At 39.3% G+C, this 18,377-nt stretch overlaps 1 protein-coding gene across 1 annotated transcript in view; it reads left to right on the top strand.

Moving 5' to 3' along the window:
* Positions 1-4,700: 4,700 nt before the first annotated feature.
* LOC111663072 (uncharacterized) overlaps positions 4,701-18,377 on the top strand; it is a 15,918-nt gene continuing 2,241 nt past the window's right edge. The window contains exons 1-9 of the mRNA XM_087176884.1: positions 4,701-4,808; positions 4,980-5,093; positions 8,236-8,430; positions 8,528-8,705; positions 14,764-14,947; positions 15,169-15,266; positions 15,436-15,834; positions 16,000-16,176; positions 16,534-16,724. Of these exons, the coding sequence (XP_087033010.1) occupies positions 4,701-4,808; positions 4,980-5,093; positions 8,236-8,430; positions 8,528-8,705; positions 14,764-14,947; positions 15,169-15,266; positions 15,436-15,834; positions 16,000-16,176; positions 16,534-16,724 (1,644 nt within the window). The remainder of the gene's footprint in view (positions 4,809-4,979; positions 5,094-8,235; positions 8,431-8,527; positions 8,706-14,763; positions 14,948-15,168; positions 15,267-15,435; positions 15,835-15,999; positions 16,177-16,533; positions 16,725-18,377) is intronic.

Raw genomic sequence — 18,377 nt, 5'->3', positions numbered from 1 at the left:
TGCACACTTTAATACTTGGAAGCTGCCCAGCGAAACTATTGGCCACCGAGCAGCTCCACTCACTCCCCATGGGGTTAATGTGCTCATTGAAGGGCACCTCAGTGGTGGTAATGAGGCAGAGGAAGCATTGCTCTTTCACTTTAGCCACCTAGATTTGTCCTGCTCGTCAAGAAAATGAACTGTCAACTTTCCCGTTGCAATCTTTTTTTTTTCTTTCTAATCTTCGGGCCAGTAAGTCCCAACCCGAGGAATTTACTTCTGCAGTTATCAGGCTGTACCTGGTAACTCAGCAAAGTGTAAGTTAGGCTGAAGAAAAACTAGTCAGCAATGTAGCAGAGAAATCTAAATTGTTAGCTAAACGAAAGATAAATGGTTGAAATGCTGTGAAACTGCCATCCCAAGTAAACACACAGCCACTGTGTTTGCTTGCCTTGAATTTCTGTTGAAATTCTATGAAGGCCATTCCATCTATTGAAGGGGTGGCATAAAGGGGTACTCAAGCTCATTTGATTCATCACTGCTTTAAGGCACTGCTGCTTTATATTGGTTACAAATTATACAATGGGAAGAATAAGAGGAAATGAAATCTATTCTGCTTCTTTTCTTTTCACAATGAGAAGCAGGATGAAGGGTCAGAAATCTAAACTGTCCCCTGAGAGCAGGATATTACATAAGCAGTCAATAAAACTCAGTAATAGATGGCTTTATCACAGCTTATGAAGTCCAACATCAACAATCAATGTGGCCTCAATTCCAAATATTCACTGCAGCGCTGATCATTGATGACATTGAGGACAAATCTCAGCCCTCAATAGATGCTGAGCAGAGGAAAATGACAAAACAGCCCTCCTGGAAAGCGCCGCTCACATCATGCGTCAAATCTTGGACGCAGGAGGGCGGAGGTGTGTGGCGAGCCCATAATAAACTGACACATTGCTTCAGTGAACAAGGCAGGAAGCAAATGCCGGACTGCCAAGCCAAATACACTCAGACCCCCTATCAGGCTTTTGGATGTAATGGATCCAGCAGGCAGACGGAGCCTGTTGGCCTCCAGGGGCCCTTTGGATGTGCCACGGCACATAACAAAACTGCATGGAGCCAATGTGTACTTGGCGGCTCGGGGTTATTTGAGAGAGCCGAGGTGTGCGCACAGTGCGACCATTCAGATTGCTCACAGAGGAGAGATGAAGAGAGAATGAGCAGGTCTTTATGGCGGAATGGCAGGAAAATGTTGGTTATATAACAATAACACCATATGATGGCAAGGCCTGTACGGCCTCAAGAGAGATGCATGTTAGTCTCTATTCATCAGATGAAAATTTGAGTCATTTTCATATGTTTTGTATCCACTAGTGGAAATATCGTGATGATGATCACATGTCTGGATTTTCTTAATCCCCAAGATAAATGAGATGATTCCTTTTATATTTCTTCAGTGTGTCTGGCAACAAGCTGTGTACAGTCAAAACTTCCATGGCACTAATTATGTCAACATTCAGTACAAGGATAGGACCCATATGCAAGTCTGCCAAGATATATGGACAACAAGATATGTATCTCCATTAAAGGAAAGGTCAAGTCTTAAAATAATAGTCAGGTGCCTGTATGAGCATTTAAACAGGTTTTGCTTCCCCCCATTTATACTGGCAGTGGGAAACATGTATTTCCAATGTGTTTCCACTGGAGGTGATAGGTTACACGATCCACAGTCCTCGTTCTGTGCAAAAACAAATTCCAAAATCTATCCGAAGTTAATTTGAGGCTTCAGCAAAAATCAAGTGGGTATCTTCTAAAGCAACAGTTTTTGTAGTACCAGATTACCTCTTTGTGTTGGTGTAGCTTAGCACAGAAACACTGTCTGTGGACTTTTGTGATAAAAAGGAAGGATAAAGTTTGGGATGTATTTTTGCACAGAGCAGGAAGTGTGGATTTTGTCTCAGATCAAACAGGCAAAACCTATTTCATTATTCATACGAGTGCCTAACAATTCATTTTTGAAGACTGTTATTTTTTCTTTCATTCTTTGCAAATTATTTGTTTAATTGCAGCAATATATCTCACACTTTCCTTCTTAATATAGCGGTGGACCGTGAAGTAAACGCTTCATACTTCAAGTTTTTGGCATTGAAGCGGTTAAACAAAAGACTGTATGGTTAAGTTTAGGTGTCCCATGGTTGTCATAATACTGTGTCAGAGGTTTTTATGAAAGAAAAGTTTAAATCTTATGTAAGGGCAAAGCTACAACAAAAGCTACAGACAGGACAAAGAACAATTTTAAGCTTCATGACACATTGCATGGAAAAGATACCTGATAAAAGTCAGGGGGAAAATCCTCATAAAAAACAGCACATGTGGCCAGAGTGGATAGAGTGAAGGTCAGGGACAATTAAAGATGAATGAGGAACCAGTGTCGGGCGGCGGGGGCCGGGTGCCAAAGGTGACAGCTGCTCAGGTGTCACTGGCTGGCTGTATAGAGAGGGAGCAGAGAACAGGAGATCAACAGCTGTGGATGTATCAGATCACCTGGTGGAAAGACACATTCAGCTCCGTACCTGGACAAGTCAACAGGTAAGATCTCTATCCTGTGTGTGTGTGTGTGATGGGAAATGAATGAATTAGAAAGAATTACTAAAAACTAATAAGTACATTGTGAAGTGTGTTAAAAAAAAATGTATAAGGTAATTGAATAGTTAAGTTACTGGGATAGCTAAAGATTACTAAGACAGTCACAGTGGTGTAAAGTAACTAAGTGCATTTACTTAGAACTGTGGTTGAGTACAATTTTAGAAAACTTGTACTTGAAATTAGCCTTTTTTTGTCAGTTTTCTGCTGCTTTTCTACTTCATTTCACAGGGAAATATTCTACATTTTACATTGTAGAATATTTCCCATTCTACTCCACTACATTTATTTGACATCTATAGTAACTGTAAATTAACAAAACATGAAGTCTAATGCAAAACTACCCAGGATATAATGGAGGTAAAACTAGCTCTAGACACAACATTAAAAATGCTGCATAAACATTACAGCATCTGTAATAATAATAATCCAATTATTTAATAATATTACAGGACTCTGAATGCTGCTACACTGAGTACTGAGGCTATACATTTGATATTATGCATCATGTGCTTTTAACACTTCTATACTTTTACTTCCATAAAATTTTAATTGTAGATTTATTACGAATCACATTGTTACAGTGAGGTTTTAGTACTTATGTAAAGAATATTTCTCACACCAGTGGAAATGAATGTAAGGTATATCTTGGTGATATACAGTTAGGAATAACAATTACTTCTTTGGGGGGTTTAAAGATGATTAAGAAACTTAAGAAGAGAGAATAAGCACAGCACAGGGCTTCATGTCTTACACATGCAGCCATTACCGATGATATTAGTCTCATTTTACTGCTTCTTTTCTATATTTCATGCAAAAATCTGGGGCAATTACGACAACTTTCAAGAGAATAAGCTGGACTGACAATAAAGAAGCATATACTTCTCAAAGCACATGTCCTATTTTTCCTGCTATTTACCATCTGAGGCTGAGGTGCGCTCATGCATACATAGGCTACTAATCTCAAGAGATGGCCGCCTGCTGCCTCCTCTCCCAGAAGTGCTAGCCCAACAGATGACATGGCCGCAGACATCGCGATTAGATTACAGATACTACAATTCACTGACAGCCTGTGAAGGAAACAATGGAGGCTTGTTAGGGTACAGTGGAAAAACCAAAGATTGACGTCATCTTAATTTAGTTTTCCCCTGGCAGACTTTTCTTTAACATGTAGAGGTAGCAGTGTAAACTGAACCCCCAACCAATGCAGCTTTTATGCCTGACTATTCATTGAGTTGCAGAACCACAGTGACCTTACAAGTCAAATGAGAAGAGGGAGTCTCAATCCATTTTCATCTGTAAACTCTCATCTCAGGACTTTTTATATCGTCCTCGCCAAACTGAATTATATCCCACATCCTCTGATACTCATAAAAAAAATCTGTTTCATTTCTCCCTCCAACTTTAACTGTTACATCACTATACAACACTTCACATTACAGCTCATTAATAAAGTTATGATGGGTTATTAATAACCTGGTACCAAATCTCTGACTCACCACCCACACCTACCCCTCAGATTTCACTTAATTATCAAGGTAACATCATCAAGGTAACATCTTAGTAAATATAGATATAAAATCCTGAATATCCAGTCTGATATGAGAATAGCCTGGTGTTTCTTCTCTCATATTGGCTTTCTTGTTGACAGTAAGATGAGAAGCCTGATACCATTCTCATGACTGTCCATTAAGAACAAAGCTGTAGAGCCAGGCGGTGATTTGCCTAGCTTAGCATAAAGACTGGAAATGGGGTGTATCAGCTAGCCTAGCCTAAATAATTACACACACACCCAACGTCCTCTAAAACCACAAAGTGACTTTTATTGTTTGTGTACAGATTAAACAAACAGAGTGAGTCTGTTTCCTTCCGCTTCCGGTCTTTATGCTAAGCTAGGCTAACTATTACCTGGTTATGACCTCTGTAATTAGTATAATTCTAATATGCTGTAACTAATATTTTACACTCAGGTAAATTAATATAAAAGTATTAACTAAAATTGTAAATGTAAAAACTACTTTACAGACTGTATGTTCAAATACATATACTGCTGTTTCTGTCTGTGCTCATGAGTCAGAATGGAGTCACATCAGAGGAAATCAATGAGAAGAATCAGGAGAAACAGCAAGACTCTCCTTCAGGATCTCTTTTACAGGGGACTCCATGGAGGAGACAGAGACACTCCTGTAAGTGTCTCATTAGGGAGGTCCTCATCCATGTCTAACTGTCAGCTTCACATTTTCATTAGTGGTTGTCTAATTGCTTTTAAAAACACTTAATGGCTAGTTTTTAAGGTTATCATCGCTGTGAATATTATTAGTTGAAACATCTGAACACTTTTTTTTTTTTTATTACAGATCCCAGCTCAGCCTGGTAGAGATGCTAAAATGATCCATTCAATTGCCAGTCTGATCAGGGCAAAGAGCCAACTCCTCTTGCTCGAGAGCCCTGATACTGTGGAGATCTACAAGGTGAGTGGTAAAACAGTGGTAGAACAGTATATTACTACTATTACAGTGAGAGATGCATTTGATTTTCAGCTTCAGTTCTGCTAAAGGTTGAGAGCTCTAACTGAATCTGTTGCAGTGCTGCAATATTTAAAAGGGTGGTGGAGCAGACTTTTAACATCTAGAATAAAGCAAAATCAACTCTTTAGTAGAATCTTTTAATGCTTTTTTGAATAGCTTTTCCTCCATATTTTGCAATGTATTAAATATTCATGACAGAAATACTCTGCAAATTCACAGTTGTTTTTATGAAATGCAAATGAAAAACAGAACAAATAAAATTGTGTAAGAGTTATATTTTTCCTGACTGACATAAATATGCATATAACCTATACTCATACACATAACACATGCTAACGCATAAATAACAAACCAAGACATTTGTATGTGATGATTTAGTAATAGAAATACATATAACAAAAATATTTCATAAATATTGAAATACCACTAAAACAACGAATAAATAAGCAATTGAATATGGAGAAAGTAATGAGCTAAAAAAATGAAATAATAGTCATGGTTACGATCAGTTACTCAGAAAAGGGCTCCACACCACAAAACTTTCTCCTTCTATAAGATAATAGGAGCAATATACGGTTTTGATGCTTGTGCTTTGCTGAGACCAGCTTTACAGTCTCCACTGCCATATATGTAAATGTGTAAAAAAAAAAAAAAAAACGACAAAGACACTTTTTTTGTCACCTCATTAAATCTCAAAATGGAGAAGGTATTGAAGTGGTAACCCCTCCCACTACCACAAATTGAGCTTGCAGATTGGATCAGGATGACAAAAATAGTCAATAAAATATTGTCATTACACAAAATGAGGATTTTATATGTACTATGGGTTATTTGTTTGCCAAAATATCCCTCAGACAAAGAGATATGTTATCTTACAGAGATGTTGCTTATGTGTTTGGTAAATTAGGCCTCATAGTGATCTAACTCCTCATTACATTTTATATGAACAAATTGCTATATAACTCACTGTAAAACAGAAATCCAATGTTGAGTAAAAAGTGCTGTCAATGCCAATCACAGATAAACAGCATATGAGCACTCATTGTATTTAACCATATTTTACAGCAGGGATCTCAGAAGCAATGTTATTTTCTGTAGCAGATGTCTCAAACCTTTCATCTTTCCAAAATCATATTCATGAGCAATTCTCACAAATTAGATGAAATCACATAGCATCCAGCCAATAAAACAAAGTTGATATGATTTTGGAGCTGATAAAAGGGGCCTGGGCCTCTAAGATCCCAAACCAAACATTATGTGATTTAAGATGAATCTCTTTAATTGTTGCATAATGTGTTATGTCCCTGAGAAAAGGGGGGAAATAATCACAACTGATAAGGTGATGTTTCCTCATTGAGTGCGTTCAAAAATCGAATGAATAATCAAATCTGTACATAATTTACAAACACACACATCTGCACAACAGGTTGCTCTCAGTAGAGTACATATCCTCATTTTCGTTATCAGAGCATAGAGTATGTCTCTGAGACATACTTCTCATTTTCACTACCATTACTCGTTAACATGTAGACACAGCTAAGCAACTCTCACAAAACTTTTTAAAAAATTACTAAATAACAATATACATTTAAATAATGGTATTAAACATATTCACATTTGTGTACAAAGTGGTAGAAGCACTCAGCTAACAAACTGGGGCTGCACCCACACACACACACACACTACACTTTTCTGCAAAACTTTCCTCAACCTTTCTCAAAATATTAGGCTACATGTACATCCTCTCAACACTCTAACTTGTATAAGAAAATTTTTGCGACAACTTTAGCAGTATGAAATACCGACAACATACCCGAGAAACGGGGAGAAACAATACGAAAGTCGTTACATTCGGTTCCAAATTTTTCGCGGATATATTTTGAATATTTAGCTCACTTTCCTCACATTCAACTCATTCTCCTCTCATTTGAGGCAGGAATTCATGTAAAACGTCATGTTATATTTATTTATTTAGTATCTTAAATCTTGTTAGCTAACCTGACCAGCTAGCAATAGTTTATTAGTATCACCCGGATGCTAGCTAAGGTTTTGTGATCCATTGAAAGGATTTTCTGTAGCTATGTTTTGGAAAGGTAACCGTTCGTGGTTACCGGGGTAACAAACCACTTTAAGAAGCATATGCTGTTGCTATGTGTATCTTTCCCAGATAGCTAACATCAGCTTGATCGCCTGCTATATACCTAGCTAGATACATATCTGACATTTAAAATGCTGGCTCTTGATCCAGGTCTCCATAACTCAAGGTAAAAACCTTCGCTTACCTCAGCTAGCATTCAAGTGACACTAACAAACGCTAGCTCGCTGGTCAGGTTAGCTCTACTACTTACCTTACCGTTAATAGTGTGGACGGTACCTGTGGCGACTATTCTGACCTGATTTTGGCCATCCGGCAGGGTGCGGGAGAAGACCTTGGTCTGACGCGCTTCAAGAATGGATCGATGTCCGGGCACTGTTTACTGTTAGATGATGTTTCCGTTTATTAAATAATTGGGTTGACAGTACTTTTCTATTGCAAAGGTGAAATATGATGTAATAGCTGGCCTTATCTTTTCTTCACAAATGCATGATTAACTGGTCTGTTGCAGACGTGTAACATATAACATATTGAAAATATATCAGCAAAAAAATTGTAAACGAATTTTTACATTTGGCACCCAACAAAGTCACGGGGTGACACTTACTCAGTGAGAGCCTTTACTCAAATGAGGAAAACACCACGAGATTTCCACTGGATTCCCCCAAGGTGTGCGTGTGGAGACAAAAGTAATCGATCTCAGGCTAGCAGATTAAGTATAACCAAGAATGCTCTTATAGCTTAAACAATATGGACAGTATCAGAGACTATTTAGCATTTAACCCTTTTCAACATGAGTCTGCTGTTATTAAACATTTTGTAAACACATCTTATGGATTGTTTCTCAGGAACACCCACATCTATTTAACTTTATCACTGAATTTTAATCTTATTACAGACCATGGATTCACTTTCTTGTTAAACTTGTAAAGAGACCATTAGTGTATTATTATTAGTGTATTATTAACTTGTCACACATGTACCCTATAGCTGAATCAGCCAACAGCTCGTTCTACTAGAGCTGTTAAAGATGACGTTTACCTCCCAGCCATCACAACTAAGGCTTCCAGTCTGAACTCAATCAGAGGGGCTCTGAGTCAGTCCTGCTCTTACCTGTATGACAAGCGAAGAGGATCTTTCTCTTCAACAGCCTCTCAGAGAACAGGAGGTCACACTAAAAAACAGGTAACTTGACATCTGTTTCATTTCCATGAAGCATGGATCAAAAGGTGTTTTAAAATCCAAACCTTTTTGCTTTTTCCTCCTTTTCTCATCATATCAGTTTAACCTAAAGTCACAAAGAGAAGCAAAGAAATCCAACGTCACTGTGACAATGACCTATCTAGGACAAGGTCATGTGGGGTCAGGGTTGGGGTCCAGGCAGGATGAACTGAAGGTACTCCAGCAAGTCAACGGAGGGGAAAATATCTGTGTCTTCAAGGACCTGGTGACTACAGGAGGTAGGAGCTGTGAAATGTAAAGCTGCTTTGCTAGAATAGACAAGAATGTGCACAAGAGAGCATTAAAGAAATAATCCTATCGATTCTTTAAATGCCTTTGTTGGTAGCATCAATTTTGAAAATCTCCTACATAAAAAAGTAAATTTTTTTCCCACATTAATCAGGTATAGGGTAATAGGTGAGTGCAATTAGATGTGTTAAAAGCTCCTCCCCATTAATTACTCATCTGCCCTCAAAGCAACATTGTAAAAAGCGATGATGAGGAAGCTGGCCTGAGGCAGTGTTGAGCTTAACAAGAAATGAAAGCTGATGTGTGACTTGATAGACCAGCATCAAAAAAAAAAAAAAAAGTCAGAAGACTGGACAAGTTATTTCGTCTTTGCAGGTGCTACATGTTGATACACACTGTACCCACTCACTCTAGGGAGGGAATCACAGTGCCAGGCAGATGTACAAGAAAGAGGTTATGGATTTTTGCTTGAAACTTTGTATGTGATCTGTTTACAAAGTCCTCTGTAGCTGTATGGTCCGTGCATAAAGTATAATTCTTCTGCAGTTGTTCACGCCGTATAATGAAAAATGCCAGTTTAGGGGGTATTGCCTAATTTCAGTGTCCTACTTATGCTAAGTGCAAATGTATGTTGTCATTTGTGAGCTCGTTCTTCATTAGCCAATGCTGCCTAAACACTGTCACTGCTTTGCATGTGTTATTGTCCCACTGAATGAAGACGTGCAATTCAATTCAGTGCACCAAAGCGTCAGTTTGTTCCATTATCCAACTTATACAATAGAAATTGAACAAGGAAGTCGAGAGCCGGAAACAGAAACAGATCATCTTCAAAGTAAAGTTTGCATGTTTTGAACAAATCCCCAATAGGCTTCAATAATGACTTTAATATGTATATGTTATTTTTCTGCACCAGGTGCTTTGAGGATGGAGCACTATATTATGACCATGGATTGTGCATTTAAAGGACAATCCAACCCTTTTTATTCAATTCAATTTTATTTGTATAGTGCCAAATCATAATATATATTATCTCACGGCACTTTACAGGGTAAGGTCAAGACCTTACTTTATTATACAGAGAAACCCAACAATTCCCACAAAGAGCGAGCACTTGGCGACAGGGGGGAGGAAAAACTCCCTTTTAACAGGAAGAAACCTCGAGCAGAACCAGGCTCAGAGTGGGTGGACATCTGCCTTGACCGGTTGGATTTTTTTTGGGGGGGGTTTTATGAATTGACATTTCTTATTCCTGTGCCCCAGAACAGATTGGTGAATATTTGTGAACATGCTGCACTCTCCTCTAAAGTTAGACCTGTTAGAAGTACACTTCACAGCTACTGTATATTATGGGGTTAGTGAGGTAACACATTTCTCACAGTGGCTCAAAGTAATTTCAGCTTTATAGCTTCAGTAGCCTGACTGATGAAAACAAGCCTATTCTTTTTCTGTTGTATTAGTTCATCATTTACACCAACTTGCTCTTAATGTGGGGGTTCAATTAAAAATTGCATTCAGCATTTTCTTTTGTCACTTATGACATTTAATCAATACATTAATGGAATACACAACTGTTGACACAGAACAAAGTCAGTGCCCTTGTGTTGTCTATGGATGATATGATGATGATATTCTATGATTTCTAGCTTTAAGACAGATAATACAGACTTAACTGTAGAGTGTCACTATAATACAACCATGGTGGGGAACAAACAAACACTTGCCACATAAGGTTGAGCAGGAAGGGGAGGGGAGGACCGAGCAGAGGGGAACTCTTCACTGTTATACACTGCCCTCTTTCTGTGATTGGACAGTGTTGGCGCCATCTCGGATTTAAATACGGACGACAAACAACATGATGGCATCAGTGAACCACTCGTGGCTCAGTTTGAAGTCCATGGTCAGTAAGTAAAATACTCAGATCTCCTCTTCATCACACCGGTCTCCTGGAACCCTCGTCCTCTAACATCTTGTTTGCAGGAGAAATCAACTGCCTAGTACCAGAGATAAGTCTGACAGCATCGAGAGTTTTAGAGTTCAAACTATCAGAGACCCTATTTGATTGGGAATGTGGCTGACTTGTTTGGTAAAAGCACAGGTTAAAACATTGAATTGAATGGAACTGAAACATTGATTGTTTGAAAAGAGCTTTACTCAGCACAAAGTTGAGACACTGAATAAATTGAACAAAATTTTTGTTGTTGCTGGTCAGTGTACGTTCATGCATTTCGTTTTTCTGAATGTATAGGGACCGAGGATCTGATCCGAGTAAAGCCAGTAAATACCACTTAAACCACAATCAAGTAATGTAAGTGTAACAGACTCTGTTGTGTTTGCTACGTGTTATGCTTTTTGAGGTGTGTCCCCTGGGAATTACCGTAGGACTGAAGTGTTGGTTGTTGTTATGTGCCTGTTTTATATTGGCTCTGACTGTAATGTGTCCAGTTGAAAACCTGTTTGTGTTGCATTTCTGATAAGCTAATTCCTCATTAAGGTGGGAGAATAGTCAATTTACTGACTTTGTTTAGTTACACTGTATTTTTGGTATTTGTGCTGGTTTTGCATTGCACACTGGGGATTTGTGGACATTTTCTCTCATGATACAATCACAGAATACATCCATGTGCGTACCAGACTTTCCTGTGTGTGCTATGTGTTATGCTTCCAGAAGTATCTCCCCCGTGAATTACGTAGGGCTTGGTTGTTGTTGGAAACTGGAAACTGTTTTGTGGTCAAACGTGGAGTACAGAACTAAAGTGTGGAGATAAGATAAGACGCTTGGTTACATAAGGTTTAACACAGCCTGTTTCACACTGAGAAATGTGGTGTGAACATAGGGGTGGGCCATCTGGCAAAATTATCATATGATAATATTTTTTGGGTAGTCACAATCCACGATCCCCAATCAATATCTGCATTCTGTTTCCGCTCTGATTTTACTGTGGCCCTGGCCGGAAGTTGTGAAATGTATCTTTCCGCCACTTAAACGCTCTTTCACGCTGTGCGTCACGAAAGCGGAAGTAGTCAAACACCGTGGGTGTTTACATCCGGTTACCTTCGGTGCCTTCGGCCAGTCGGTAAAACACCTAAACGATGGACAAAATTATTTAATGAGTCACTCTACAACAAGTTTAGAACTTGATGTTAATGAAAACATTTCGGCGATTGTGTCGACATCAGCCATTGTAGTCTTCGGCAAGTTTTGTCCATCGTTTAGGGGTTTTACCGACCGGTGTTATACCGAATTCTGCCTGCCCGCTGAGAATTTCATGCACCTCTCGGGACTGCACACAGCTAAAGGGAACACTACCATATTTAAGGTAATGATTTTTAAGGCAAAGTCCTGGTGGAAAATGATATAATCTTCTTTGTCAAGTTCATCAGTGATGATAAATGATCTGAAGTCTATATTTTTTGAACGTTTAACGTCATCAATGTTTTATTAGATTCGGTATAGTATAGTAGCATCTCCTTGATACCATTGGTCTGAAATTTACAAGGTTTCCTTGATTGATCTCAATATTTCATAGGACAAACTCTTCAGTGTTTTTAAGCATAGGATTTCAAATAGTTTTACTAAAATGAGGTCACACCGGTCACCCCTGGTGACCTGAATGGTTTGATGAGGATGGAAATGATGTGAATCATATGCTGTGGCCTTCAGTCACCAGTTCTCAACCCAGTTTAGAAATTACTGAAGCTGTTTTGGCTCAGCACCTTACTACTACACTTTATCTTGGTTTTTTCTTTAATTTGTCAACTGTCTGGTTTATTATACAACACTGAGATGTTTTACTTTAGTCTTCATTTATTAGGCTGCCACATCATTCACGGACCCAAGACTGTTCCTCAGTCATTTTTGTTGGGTTAAGCTTTGCAACAACCCCTAAACCTTTTATGTTCCAACCATATATCGAACCGAACCTTTCACCTCTCCCCACCACCTTTATAAATAAGAATGAATGGTAACACACGGCAAGCGTTTGTGTGTGTGTGTGTGTGTGAGAGAGAATGTCAGTGAGTGACACATATACATATATAGCCTTTAATGTTCACCCAAAATAACAGATAAAGTAACCTTACTCAAATTAATAAATAGATAAATTGCTATACACGAATTGTAAGATTTTATAATAATTAAGTGTTCCTTGGAAATTATTCCCGGTCAGTTGTGGGCTAGCGGCAAACCCTATAACAGTTATGAATTATGTTCATTATTTACACAGTTTGTTTATTTAGCTTAGCTCTCCTTAAATTGACCTCTGCAGCTGGCACGTTTGTTCAAATCGCGTAACCTTTACTTTGAAGACGAGCTGTCTCTGTTTCCGGCTCTCGACTTCCATGTTCAATGTTCATGTTACAAGTTGGGTAATGGAACAAACTGACGCTTTGGTGCGCTGAATTGAATTGCACGTCTTCATTCTGTGGGACAATATCACACGCAAAGCGTTAACAGCATTTAGACAGCATCGTCTAATGAAGAAAGGGCTCACAATGTCAACATACATTTGCACTTAGCACAAATATGACACTGAAATTAGGCAATACCCCTTAAGCTGGCATTTTTCATTATACAACGTGAACAACTGCAGAAGAATTATCCTTCATGCACAGACCGTGTATAAGCTAAAGAAATAAAACAAAGGTGGAGACAGGTGCACATAGAACCACATTCCAAGCAGCATGTGTAGGGTTTATGACTTTTTACTTTTACTAAATCATAGTAGTTGCTGTCTTTTCTTTTGTGGTTTGACCTTTTTTTTGCACATTTGATTTTACACCATGTAGCTTGCACAGTATGGTGTAGTGAGTGGTGCTGGGCTCAAACTATATTTTAACATTTTTTGTTAGAATCAACAAAATTTTGACTCTGTACCTGGAAAATGAAGGCAGCCACGGGTCGGTTAACCCAAATTACAGAAAAAACATTTTCTCACTCAACTCTAATGACACTTAGTCATTCAGATAGTTTTGGTTTTATTCACAGACCTCACTGTGAACAGTTTTCAATAGAATTACTTTCAACTGAATAAACAATCCCTCACATTATCTCTTGTGATTTTGGACTACATAAAAATGAGCTGAGAGTCTGATTTGGTCTTGATTTGATTTCCTTTGTAAAATAATGTGATATACTGTATGCAAGCAGTTCCCAACCAGGGGTTCAGGACCCCCCCCCCCAAGGAATCACAAATCCAGTTTGCATGGTCACAATAGATAAGATGATTAATGAGTCAGGAAATAATATAAAAGAAACCATTTTCTGCTATTTTACGTCCTCAGGCCTCTAAAAAACGTTTGAAACGCAACAATCTGAGAAGGGTACATAACTCTTGAACTTCTCACAGCTCATAAACACAGATTTTTAACACATGTATGAACAAATTCTTAACACCAAACCCTCAAACTGAACTGCCTATACTGTATAATCATTGTTGCTGACCGATCACTAGCTTTTTGCATTGGAGTCCCTGCACACTCACTGTGCTTTTGTCAACTCGGCTACATGTTAAAAAGCTGGGTTTAAAGTTGTTTAAAGACAATGAAAACCACAGAAAGTCTTAATGTGATAACTCTGGTGCAGACATTGCTACAGACCGAGTTATTCACCTTTATAAACAGTGCTTTTGTGGGCCTAGTTTGGCACTGAACTGAATGTAACAGCAACAGCCTGAATGCTGATGTATTGGCTTAGATCTGAATAAAAGGCTGAACTACATATTAGGAATAGTTCTATTGGAAATCTTTGCAGTAAGCTGAGCCCAACCATTTGAAAAGTAATTTGTAATTTTCACCTTTGATTTGCACCTTGTGACGAGGGGTTGCAAGTGGGCATTGCATGACATTAGGAACCACTGCTGTATGCTATTTTCTGGACACTGCCATCCCAAGTGTCTCACAGTACTGTGAACATAGAACACAAGGAAAACCATCACAGGACCTGATGATCTTCACGAAACATAAGACAGAACCATTTTGAACCAGAAAGATCAAACATGGTCATCTTCAATGTTCCAGCATTTCATAATATTTTCCCTTTGCATCTTTCAGAGCAGTTCCAGTTTGTCTCTCAGAGACACAGAGGTTATCCCTTCAGTGCTACCTTGTACGTTAATGGCATCATGGCGGCCAGGATCAGTTCCTGCTGTGAGTACCGCTACGCTCCCGGCTTCCAGCAGGGCAGGAAGAGCTGCTTCCGACTTGCTTGGCTGGCTGGTGGGATACCCTGTTACAGGTTAGATTTCAACCTCTGGGAGACAGACAGCATAACATTGGCAGAAAATTAGAAATTAGTACCAGTCAAAACCGATCGGGGAAACATTGCTCTGCAGATATAATGTATTGTGTGTTGACAGAGGAGGGAAAAGGATGCATATTGCATGACATGAGGGACTGATGTTGGTGGTGGTACAGGGGAGGAAATGTGAGTCATGAAAAAAGCTTTTTCTTTTTTAGATGCACAAGTCTCCGAAACAAATACAGCTCCTGCCAGCAGCTGAACAACGGCACAAAGGAGAACCTAATTCTCCCTCCAGAGCAGAGCCCTGGCAACGGTACAAAGCCTGGAAATGAGTGTCTCAATTTTCCCTTATTTCCTAAAGCTTATTCATCAACATATTTTTGACCGTAGGCCCAGTCCATGATTTCAGTGGACTAGTTTAATGACAAAATGTCCCACAAATATTTTTTTCTTTTATTCTGTCTCTTAAGTCTCCAATGCAGGCACAATTGAGTCACGTCCATCATCCCCTCTATTTATCCCGGCCAAACCAGAGAAGAAATCAGTGAGAAGGACAAGAAAACACGTCAAGGAAGGCGGTGGAGGATCAACAGACAGCGAGGACCATGCTGTAGCTGGGATTAAAGAGACCTCCAAGAAGAAACGACTCAAGGGTCAAGCTATTCAGAAAGAGAGCAAAGGCAAGACAGCTGGAAATAACAGAGGAGAAGAGGGACAAGAAAGCCAGGGCACAGAGGTCTCGCAGAGGTCAGCGGTAAAAGAAAAATGTGAAGACCAAGCATCGTCGGCCAGGCAAGAGCAGAAACAGCAGAAAACAGCCAGCAATGTCACAGCGCAGCAGACGAAGCAGCTGCGACTGAACAAGACAAGCAAAGTTCTCGGTGAGCAGTGTTTGACTCATTTTATCTGGTTTCACTCCTGTAAGAACAGATGGAAAAATATGTGGAGATGTGGATGACCTTCAGCCCATCTGCATGTGGTATTTCAATTTAATATTCTTTGTGGGAAAAAAATAGGAAAGAACAACAATTTTTTCCTTCTTAAAGGTTCAGCGCAGGATGAGGAAGCACTGACTAAGCAGAATGGAGAGAAACAGAAGGGACTGGACTCAAATTGGAAAAACAGAGATGGGGAAAGACTGAAGGACTTCTATGAAGAATGTGTAGAAATGAGTGCTGCGTTGGAGCATGGCCCAAACAAACACAACTGGTTCAAGGCAAACAGTGAGTAAAGAAACCGCAGCACAGTAGGAATGAACTGGAATCCCCCTGGAGTGCTGTAACAGATTTACATAATACACTTTAGCAGAAAGGGTTGCATTTGCAAGAAAGTGATGCATTGAACAATGTCTTTTTGAAGGAAGATGGACGGTTATTCAGACTTTGTTCACACAGGCGCACACACACGCATAAACCTTACTGCAGCAGATCTGTTTTCTCTATTGAACAAGAATGCTCAAACTGAATTTTAATCTTTTACATTCTTGCATCAACAGTGGGTATCAATATCACTGTGTGCACTTGGCTTTAGGAGAGACAGTTGTATTAGGCCTGAGTTTTTTTTTTTTCCTCTGTCCAAAGTCCTGGAGAGGTGCCGTCTCCAGAAGAAGCTGTCAACTTGTCCCAAAGCTCCAGGCTCAGATGTGGAGCTCAGTGCAGAGAGTGACACTGTCTCGCAGCAGCCTGATGGAGATCCGGAGGAAGAAGAGGACATGGCCAGCCAGAGCACTGGTGCAGACAAGCCTGGTATAGAACAAGACCTGCAGGCACAGGTGTGTGCACAACACAATCACTGTAGTAGCCACATGCCATATTCAGACATTGTTGTCCTGTTTGCATGATGACTAATTCATTATTTAGTTTTCAGCCTCAGTTATAATACAAATTTTCCACAATGATGCAGCAGAAATGACATGGCAATTAAAATAAAAAGTGAAAGTTGAAGGTGCAGATGTCAACTGTTCACAGATAAGGATTAAAAGGTCCCATATTTTACACATTTCCTGTGTTTTTATTTGAAGTGTTGATATCCATTAAAAGATAAATCTGGGGTTCTAAGTAACAAAAAGACATCCCAGTGTAGTTTTACATCTCCTCTCTCAGGCTTCTCTCTGGAGCTGTAGTAATAACAGGTAGGTGAGCCAATCAGACGAGAGGCTCTTTCCTCTGATTGGCTTACCGTTTCCTGAGTGATCGAATAAAAATACAGGAGACTCCAGGTGAACACTCAGTGAAACCAAATCCTGCAAGGCTGGATGGTGGATCCGGATGGGCTGGGCTTGGGGCATTTCTGAGAGCGGTGACTACTTTGTTGTGACATCACAAAGTTACAGAAGTCCTAACGGCTCGTTTGAAGGCTCAGTTTCTGAGTATGGGTGTATACATTTCTATGTGGACTGAGAGCTTTAATACTTTCACAGTATTAATATAGAATCTAGACCTGCCTTCTACTAAAAAAAAAAAAATGGAAATCTCACTTTATACAATATGAGAGTTGATGCAAATTAAAAGAAATTAATATATTTCAGTGCCACTGTGTTTTATTATTAACACCTCACAAAATTAGATAGAAAACTCAAGACAAAAAAAATCTACTACAATAACAGTAAATGGCTTTATGTCATTGGTGTGAAACATCTATTGAACTGCTAAAAAGTGGATTAATTGACTACAAATTCATCCTGACCTAAAGGATTATTCCATTATTTAGGAGGTTAATGCACAAACAGTTGTAACAAATGGTCACTGAGTTTTATCTGGGACAGTCAGGCGTTTGGCTTGGTTCGTACCCATCCTGATGAAAAAGCTTCAAACCGTGCCTGAAAAATTCCTCAAGGTCTAGCAAAGTGGCACAGTGGACGTGGACGACAGCCAGACCATATGTCTCTCTGGACTCTCACCCCGTGTCTGTGTTTAGCAAACCTCCAGCACCTGTCCCGCTCACATCTCCCGGCCAACAACACATTTTGGAGCGATGCTGCTCTCACACCCGAACAGTAAATACTTGACGTTCACAATACTCGAGTCTCAGGGCCGTGATGTAAAATTTATTTCTGTCAGGAAGAAAAATAATCTGTCTGTGCTACAAAATGGGATTTCTGTATTTTATAAGACCGTGCTGTCTGGCGATTTTGAGGTGAACTAGAAGTTAGATGAGATATCTGGTTTGTATCACTTTTTTTTGCAGTCGTCTATCCTCATGTGGGAGACTATTTCCCACCAGGATTACAAAATGGAAACAGGCATTAGAAATAAGATAAATAAATAAATATAAATATATTGGTCTTGTTGCAAAATGTTTCCAACTCCAATAACATTTTTTATAGTTCTACAGCCATTGGCCTTAAGAAATCTTTCCAAAACCCAGTGGATAAACTACCACACCAATAGCATACCAATATTTTTTTCTTTTTTGGGTGGGTGGG

The sequence above is a fragment of the Seriola lalandi genome, unplaced genomic scaffold (assembly GCF_002814215.2).
Source record: "Seriola lalandi dorsalis isolate HSWRI2012SDOR001 ecotype SW California unplaced genomic scaffold, Sedor1 jcf7180002054572, whole genome shotgun sequence".
Classification (NCBI taxonomy): domain Eukaryota; kingdom Metazoa; phylum Chordata; class Actinopteri; order Carangiformes; family Carangidae; genus Seriola; species Seriola lalandi.
Note: the sequence above shows the minus strand (reverse complement) of the source record. Positions and strands in the feature narration are given on the sequence as shown.